General features: G+C 35.5%; 1 protein-coding gene across 1 annotated transcript; it reads left to right on the top strand.

The window, feature by feature from the left end:
• The first annotated feature begins 3,543 nt into the window (after window positions 1-3,543).
• Window positions 3,544-6,524, top strand: LOC113333238 (pyrrolidone-carboxylate peptidase-like). Its single transcript, XM_026579748.1, has 5 exons — window positions 3,544-3,837; window positions 4,335-4,620; window positions 5,113-5,217; window positions 5,315-5,362; window positions 6,021-6,524. Exons 2-5 carry the CDS (start codon window positions 4,354-4,356, stop codon window positions 6,258-6,260), a joined length of 660 nt encoding a protein of 219 aa, XP_026435533.1. The 5' UTR covers window positions 3,544-3,837; window positions 4,335-4,353; the 3' UTR covers window positions 6,261-6,524.
• Window positions 6,525-9,428: the final 2,904 nt, after the last annotated feature.

Below are 9,428 nucleotides of genomic sequence, written 5' to 3'. Positions count from 1 at the left end.
AAATCTCTCAATCAATCATAAATATTCATTATAGAATAAACAAACGATAATCATATGAAGAATTTAAAAGTAGATTAATATAATAACTCAAATCTTGTTTACAACTTAGAATTCATCCTCAATCAATAGGTGTTTAGCTACTCATGGATGTAGAAACATCCATGTTATACATATGAGAAAAGTTTAGAGATATCGTTACGATTGAAGAACCGCTCTGAAACCCTAGCTTTCGATCCGTGTGTGATTTATTCTCTCCAAGGATTATAATTTCGTGATCCCTTGATGTGATATGATTTCACATAGCCTAATACCTTTTATAGGTTTACATTGCATGGCCTTCACGTATTTAGTTCGGTTCAAGAACCCGACCCAAAAATATGAAATAACGACCCCAACCGTGACCTTAGGCCTTCCAATGTATTTATACACGTTTTCCTACTTGTTAAGTACGCGTACCTAAAATTCCAGCAGAAAATTTCGGAATTGAAGTACGCGTTCCCGTTTGCATACTTTATTGTCTTCGGTATTCGATAAAAACTCGTTTTGGCCACAACTTCTTCATCCGAACTCGGAATGACCTCATTCTTTTTGCATTCTTTTCATATTTCAATTATATTCAAGATGTTGATGAGAAATCCTTAATTTTTAATGAGTTAAGATCGGTCTTTGACCCTTCTCTTGATTTTGAGCGTTTTGCTCCTTTTCGTCGCACTTCTTGCACTTCTCTTGGACTTAGACACTTGGATACTTGGAATAATTCTCTTCATAGCTCTTTTCAGCACTTTGTAGCTCCTTTTTGGATGATTCACCTATTAGAGACAAATAAGAGAAAACAAGAGTAATAATACGAAAATATGCAAGAATAATAGCTAAAACAAGTATGGAATGAACACTAAAATCATATGAATTATGCACTTATCATTAATCACACAAGTTATCTTGTTGTTGTCTTGTCTCGATATCGTATCCATATATAATCACACAAAGTGTGAACCGAATCGTCGTATTGTCTCGACTCTGTCCATAGACGATCACATTCGGTAGAGGACTTATAGGTTGAAACAAAAAGATTGTGATGTATTTGGGTACCCTCGTCTTTTCAATCTTAATCGAAGAACTCCCCTCATCACCTTTCTTAATATACCTTGCTCGATATCCTTCTTTATCCTAGCTTCATGTTTGTCTTTTTTAGTCCAAGTGGGCCTCGCCTGTACTTTTAGTTCCATCGAGCCTCTCCACTAGGTAGTATTTCTATCCCATCTTCGACTGGTATGAAGTTATTATGGCTGTCAAACAAGGCACTATTTTGTACGACAGTGAGCAGATAATCAAAACCAGGGACTTTCTTTCTCAAAATTTCATAACAAGCATCATACTTGAATAGTTAGCCTGTTTGATATTGAAATTGCTCCCAAGCCTCTCGTGTCTGAAATATTATATTAAAAAAAGTTAATTACTATTATCACCAACCGGAGAAACCTAATAAAATTATAAAACTTACCAAATCTTCGTGTGAAGCACCGGTTTTAGTTTGCCGATATATATCGTTAAGAATTGACAAAAATTCTCTTAAATCTTTTTTGATTGCTTTCATCTTTGTTTTTAAGGCACTGGGATCACTTCCTTTAGGATTGTCGTTCTGATCAATGAAGATTTCATGAATGAATTTCCAAAAAAGCAAGATTTTTTGTTGCGCACCAACAATTTCATCACAACCCACATAAATGTATGCAACAGTAAGATCAATTTCTTCATATTGAACAAAATTATTAACCATTTTGAATCAAACTAAAATATAAGAACTTGAGTAATAGAAGGATACAAAAAAATCAAAGTAGTAGAAGGGAGATAAGAAATCAATAAACTCAATTGATTGGGACAAGATTGAATTGAGAATTAGAGTTCCCTAATATAAAGGAAACATAAAGATTTTTTGAAAATAAATATTCATTGAGATCCGACAGTGGAGAAAATAAAGCCGTTGAGAATGATTGATGGTTAGGATCAAGTGTAGGAGGAGTGTAACCAAAAAAAGGTCAAACAAATAAAATTTAAAACGAAAATTCAGTTTCCGTGTAATTGGGATTATCTACAAGGCGCATCGGATCTGATTAACTTTAAACTGTAGCTAAGGGACATCGCTACATTTAAGCGACATGGAAGACCATATGTAGTAGTTGGATTTCGCTACAAATAAGCTATAGGTTGGCCTTAAAAGATATATTTTAACTTCTAGTAAAACTTTATTTTATTTTTTTATACCCTAGACTAGTGGTCCCTAGACTACATCCAAACTCCTTAAATTGGAATGGATTTTGGCTTTTAGTAAAACTTACCTAGTACTTTTGTGCATAATGATACCGAACTTGTATGTTCTTGACGGGTGAAAGCGCCAACTCGACTTTCTTCGTTTTTCGAAGTTCGAATTAGCTTAAGAGAAAGGATCCCTTCACACTTTTATTATCACACTATCTCACACGTTGGGTGTCATTTTTGCGAATTAAAACCAACCTGTAACGGATTTGAAGCTAATATTTAGAGGTTATGTACCTCTTACCAAGTTCTACATGCCTACCAAAAATGAGCACATTCCGAAATATAAAACCTCACAATCTACCGGTCTTAATTTCGACGACCAGAAATCCACAGATTTTCAACGACTCATTTTCAAAGTAGTACATGATGATGTTATACGTCTCGGAATACGCTCATTTTTGGTAGGCATGTAGAACTTGATAAGAGGAACATATCCTCAAAATATTAGCTTCAAATCCGTTACGGTTTGGTTTTAATTCGCAAAAATGACACCCAACGTGTAAGATAATGTGATAATAAAAGTGTGAGGGACAATATGTGCCAAAACTAAACCCTTTAAAAAAAAAAAAACAAACAAACAAGGATTCATAGACAATCTTATATGGACACTATCTTATAAGATTTGACTCAATTATTTTTTACGTCTAAACGACAATGAGTTTGAAGCTACTATTTTGGTGATACATTCTTTTTATGAAACTCGACAATCCTACAGAAAATGAACATAATCTGAAACGTGTAGCACCACCATCTATCACTTTGAAAATCAATCGTCGAAAATTAATTGTCGAAATTAAAATCGATACATGTTGAGTCTTTTTTTTTCTTTGATACGCGAAAGCCGGACTCAGGTCCCTGCCTGAACCCAGCCAGTTGGACTCGCCCCACTGCCAGACCCAACACCGCTAAACCCACTATACAACTAATCTATTACTATTACAAACCTTTACGGCGGTCGGGATTGAGTCCTTGATTTCCTCCGTACTGGAATTGATGGAATACCACTCAACTATACTCTAAGATTAATCATGTTGAGGTTTGATATCACGATTTGTGCTCATTCTTTCAAGGGAATCTGGAGTTTTAATAAAATACGTCGTACGTCCCAATCAGTTTGAAACATACGCAATCGGTGATCATAGAACTTGCACCCCGACCCTCTCCCAAATATCCACTTGTGCCCAACAATACTATTTCATGTATTTTTAAAACAATCAAGGTTGCATCACTCTTGTAAAATAATAACAACAATAATACTCCTAAAGAAAAAGAGAATCTTCTGGCTAGCTTTGTTTAAAGATCATATCATGATAATAAACCTTTTACTTTAGTACTAGTATTTTCTGTGCCTCTGCCAAAGCATATTAAAAGACAAAAGAAGGTTCTTTAATTTTGTTGGGTGGTGTACCTAGAATTAAACACAAGAGATCAAACCGATTCCCCCTTTGTTACTTTCTCTTACATGCTATTTTTATGATCCTTGCATAGAGGGAAGGAAGGGAAGATATATTAGACTTGCAGGTAAGAATTTATTACATATCCATTTGCGGATTTATTCTGACTTAGGCAAGTGTTTTCATGAAACCCTTCTAAATTTTGAGTATGATTAGATAATAGATATAGTTTTGATTAAGTGTTTTAGTCCATCTGAGATGTGGGTTTTTTGAGTTATGATCATTTTTCTTAAAATTCTTGATCTGTTCATATTCTTGTGTTAATTTTCTTCGATTTACACGAATTATGCAGGTTTTGTTTCTTATTTTGTTGTTTCCGTTTGCCCTAGATGTATTGATTGTATATGATTTATTGGGGATTGCATCCATAGTGAAACTTTAGGGTAAGGTTTTTGATCAGTTGTATGGACATAAAAAATTCTATGTATATTCTATTTGTATAGGTTTAAGAAGGATTTTCCTAGAAGTCAATGGAAATTATGTGTTTGGCCAAGTTTCTAAATTTATAGTGTCTCATGTTTTCTTTGCAGCTAATAAGATACTAATCTGTGTGACCTTTTGTAGTTTTCACCTTTGTTCGCGAATGGGTTCAGAAGCTCCTTCGGGCGTAACAGTCCACATGACAGGATTTAAGAAGTTTCATGGAGTTGCAGAAAATCCAACTGAGACAATTGTGAGCAACTTAAAAGAGTATGTGAACAAGAAGGGTATGCCGAAAGGCCTTGTTCTTGGGAGTTGCAATGTTCTTGAGACTGCAGGGAATGGGGCTCTTCTTCCCCTCTACGAGACACTGAATTCAGCACTGATTAAGCCGAATTCTGAGTCTTCTAACTCAGGGCAAGTTATCTGGGTAAGGGAATTCTAAGTTCTTATTACTATGAGCTCGATTAAGTAAAGATAGATGGTAATTGATTCCGTGATATGTGATGATGAAAATTAAATAAATTACGGGATGAATTAGTGAATTTTGAATTGTACTTAATTTGAAAGTGTGTAGAACCCTTGTTTAAGACTAGTTCTGTTTCCACCTCGCAATTTCACTCCTGAACTGCCATTGAAAATTCATATGATATTTAGAAAATCTATCTGAACAATACCCAATTACTGTTTGTCGACTCTGGTGCTAATCAGCTAGGTGGCTTTACCTTAGTTTAACATTTTTCCTTTTTCGAAATTAAAAATCTTGGTATGAGTGGAGAGGTCTGGTACATTCATCTAATTCTACAAGAGTTTAAGATGTATTCAGCTTTAAACTATTGATATTGTAACCTTTTCTTGTCGCCACTGTGGAGTTATACTGTAGTAGTTAACCACTGCGTGCTTTTTGAAACTTGTTCCGCAGGTTCATTTTGGAGTTAACAGTGGTGCATCAAGGTTTGCCATTGAGCGTCAAGCTGTCAATGAAGCTAATTTCCGCTGCCCTGATGAGCTTGGATGGAAACCTCAGGTAAGTTATGAGGATTTCCATATGGATGTATTTTTTTAACTAAAGTTGCATAACATTTTGTGATTTTATTGAGTTTGTTGGAGTGTTGTACTCGCAGAAACTCCCAATCTTTCCTGTTGATGGAGCTCTTTCACGAACAAGAGAGGTACATGAATGCATGTCTATCATAAAAGTGTTGCATAATCTACTTGCTAAGGTTAAAAGATATCTTCTTCACAAGTGATAGTTGACTTAGGGGTCATGTTCTCAAGTATTACAAATTACTAAAATTAAGCTTCTTTTGAACTGGTATCATCAATTATTAAGGCACCTTTGTTTTTAACCTCCGAAATCGAGGTGATGAGCCTAATTGCAAACTTTGAGACATTCCAAATTGAGAAACTCGTCCAAAGTCAGAACAGGAACCACTGAATGGGGGAGCATTTCTTCTCATCACTAGCCTTTGGAATACTAGTGTTTCCAATCCAAGCACTTAAGGATTCCTCTATGCCAGTTCAAGAAAAAAATAGTGTCTGGAGATCAGCTCCTTTCACCAAGCTTGGCTGTAAATAAAATAATTATATCCCCTTTTGGACTTCTCACTTGGATAATTTGACTTGAATTATTAAACTAGACTTCTTGAACCTCATCTACATTTGAGAAACACTAAAGTAAAATTTCTCTAGTTTAATATTCTATCATGTGCATCGAAGATTGTCCAGAAAATTATTTGAGTTTACGCAATTTTTATATATTTGGTTAATGGAAACTGTTAGATAACAGCCATAAATATTTTGTATGACAATTCCCTGTTGATAACACAGACGACACTTCCAGCTGAGGAGATTACGAAAGCATTGGCAAAGATGGGATACGATGTGATAACCTCCAATGATGCAGGTCGGTTTGTATGCAATTACGTGTACTATCATTCTCTTAAGTTTGCTGAGCAATATGGGATTAAATCTTTGTTTGTACATGTTCCTCTTTTCTTGACTATCGATGAGGAGACCCAAATGCAATTTGCTGCATCTTTATTGGAAATACTTGCATCCTTATATTAAAGACCCGATTATCGTTTTAGTTTCCAATTTGAAAAAAGAAGAAGAAAAAACTATTCTCATGGAATACTGTTGTACAACATCTGAATGGCCTGTTACCCGATGACACCCAGTGGTTATGTGGTGCTCTGAAAATGAAAGGCAGATCATGTATATCGCAAGCATAGCCCAAAACAGAGGTTTTAATTATTTGTTGTACCTGTGTGCTATTGATGGTGAAAAACTTTTACTTTTATGTGCTAATAAACATGTGATTGTTCATGGTGATGCTGTTTGTTACGGTTCCTTTTCGAGTTTGAACATATCTCATTGCTAACAAAGAATGAAAACAATACTGACCTTAATTAGAAACACTTCTTAACTGATTGTTATTTTGTTCATACTGTTTTAGCTTTTTGTTGACCATCCAAATACCTTGTTAACTTGAAAGTTCACAAGTCTTGATGAGCTGGGTGTATGAATCTAAACCCCTCACTTCCAGATCGATATAACCTTACGAAAGACTAGAATTGTTTGAAACTCTTTTCCTAGCAGATCAGCAGAAAAAGAAGAAGAAAAAGAAATTCAATGATCCAATTTCGTAACAAAGTCGTCCTGAACCCTGATTTTATGCTTGCATCCCTTTAACGGTGAATGCTTTTACTTTATCAATTGTGGTCGATCTCGAATATTGAAATTTGATGATCTTTTTCTCCGTTGAAATTCTAAATTTTTGATGAACTTGTTGACAGTTAAGACCTCAGCTTTTGATTTGGTTGCGAATGGATTGTACATTTCTCTAGTTACCCTAAATCTGTTATTATTTGTAAAAAAGCAACACATGGGATCACATCCTTGTTAAACCAAATAATTGGATTACATTATTTCACACTATTATCCTATCCATTTTACATGTCCACTTGTTACCATCAATGACGAGCCGGTAGTAATATTCAATTCCAAACAATCCTGTTGAAGGGGCGGATGGTTCCATTGGAGGGGCGGCAAGGGTGATAGCAATATCCCTATTATTGGTTAGGGGGTGTCCTATAGGGGTTGTTAATTGACTAGATTACCCTTTTCACCTCAAATGGACTAATTTACCCTTACTTTTTTGGTTGAAAAGACTGAATTATCCTTCCCCATTATTAACCCAATGGAATCTGAAAATGAAAACAATTTTTTTTTTCAACTTTACTTCTTCTCTTCTCCTCCTCTCCACCATTAAAACTAATTTTTCATCGTCCTCTTCGATTAATCGGTGATTTGAAAAATTGATAATCGTTGATTGGAAACTATATTAGAGATGCCGAAGAAGAAGGTTGACGAAGATTGTAGCCGTTCTAATGAACCAAATCCTCCATTAGGTCAAGAACATCAATTTGAAACTCCTCAACCGTCAAAATCAAGCACAATGACTTATTTGAGGTATGTTTCGAAAAACCCAGTTAGGGTTTACTCTATTGTTTGATTTAAGTTAGTTTTGTATAAAAATTAGGGTTTTGAATCGAAATCGAAACTGAAATTTGTGTGTTGCATGTGAGTTACGGTTGATGATTACTCCAATTTCAACCGTAACTATGGTTTTTGTTGATGATACGGTTCGTAATAACTGAAATACCAACCGTAAGTTCTTGAATTTATGAGAAATTGTTCAGTTACGTTTTTTTTTTTTTGCAACCGTAAGTAGCTTACGGTTGGTCTCGTGTGTTGAGTTACGAACCATATATTGTTCTGTAACTTTCATTTGGTTTCTGCGGTTTGTAATTCCATCAATGTTATCAACCGTATTTGAGTTACGACTTGTAACTCAACATCCATTACCAACCGTAGAACATCTTGTATGTTAGTATTTGGCCAAAGAAAACTTACGGTTAAAAACTAAGATAACATACCAACCGTAGTTTAGTTACGGTTGATCTCGATACATCAGTTACCAACCGTATCGTTGATACGGTTGGTCTCGATTCACTATTTACCAACCGTGTGAGTGATACGGTTGGTCTCTGTTCATTAGTTACAAACCGTAACTATGCAGGCTCACCATTTTGTTTTGTTTTTTGTTGTCTATATTATTTGTTTTACCCTTATTAAATTAATCAATTGTAATGCTTGTGTAGGAAGAAAAAGGGAGGAAATGACTTAACCCCGATTGATCATACGCCCACCCCTCGCGGTGACAAGCATTTAGGGGTTAATAATAGAGGTATCCACAAGAATGAGAAGAAGATGAAGAATAAGTTTGAAATTAAATTGAGGGAACAACCTGTGGCTGAATCTGGAGTTGAGCTAGAAGGAGTGGAACATAATGATCAAGAAGAGGTCGGAGTCGAAACTAACCGTGAAGGCAACGAAAATGAAATTGCGGAGGAAGAAACTAATAATGATGAAGATGAAGAAGAAGAAGAATTTAAAGGAACCGATGATGATGGAGGGGAGGAAGAGGAAGCAAATGATGAAGAGGAGGAAGATGAAGAAAATGATGAAGAGGAGGTCGATGAAGAAAATGACGAAGAAAAGGAAGATGAAGAAAATGATGAAGAGGTAGAAAATGATGAAGAGGTAGAAAATACCAAGGGAAAAGAGGTAGTTGTAGCTGCACCTCCAAGGCAAAAGAAAGAAAAGAAGCTGAGAAAGGAGCCCGCACCGAAAGGGATGCATATTCCTAAAGGCAAAGATTTGTTGTTGCCACCGAATAAGAATAAAAGACCTTGGGACGAGGTCCCAGATAAGTCTTCAATCTTATTTGGTTATACCGGTTCCTGGTCCGCAAAAGTCTGGCAGACAAGGGTATGTATTTTGTTACTTTTCTTAAAACATTCATTATTTTGATACATTTTGTTTGTTTATTTCAGTTCACCATAATATGCTTATATTTTTGTATATTTGTTTTCTTAAGACCACACAAGATGCATTAAATTTCTCAAGCGTTAAAGGGGTAAACATTGGCCATTAAGTCAAGAATGTGCTTCGATTTGCAATCTAGTGGCTAGTACAGGACTAGGGCAATTCTTCACCTTCAATCGGAGTATGATAGTGTTGTGGTCTCTGCCTTCAGGGAACGATATTGGCTTGAAACCGATACGTTTCATCTTCCATTTGGAGAAATGACAATAACACCGGACGATGTGAAGCCAATTATTGACCTTGAAGTTGAAGGACAATCTGTGTTTGAAGGTTTCGACAACAACA

Source organism: Papaver somniferum, unplaced genomic scaffold (genome assembly GCF_003573695.1).
Source record: "Papaver somniferum cultivar HN1 unplaced genomic scaffold, ASM357369v1 unplaced-scaffold_132, whole genome shotgun sequence".
Lineage (NCBI taxonomy): Eukaryota > Viridiplantae > Streptophyta > Magnoliopsida > Ranunculales > Papaveraceae > Papaver > Papaver somniferum.
Note: the sequence above shows the minus strand (reverse complement) of the source record. Positions and strands in the feature narration are given on the sequence as shown.

Coding starts and splice junctions, on each gene's coding strand:
- LOC113333238 (XM_026579748.1), top strand. CDS start 4,354: ATGGGTTCAGAAGCTCCTTCGGGCGTAACAGTCCACATGACAGGATTT. Junction 4,621..5,112: donor ACTCAGGGCAAGTTATCTGG/GTAAGGGAATTC, acceptor CTTGTTCCGCAG/GTTCATTTTGGAGTTAACAG. Junction 5,363..6,020: donor CTCTTTCACGAACAAGAGAG/GTACATGAATGC, acceptor TTGATAACACAG/ACGACACTTCCAGCTGAGGA.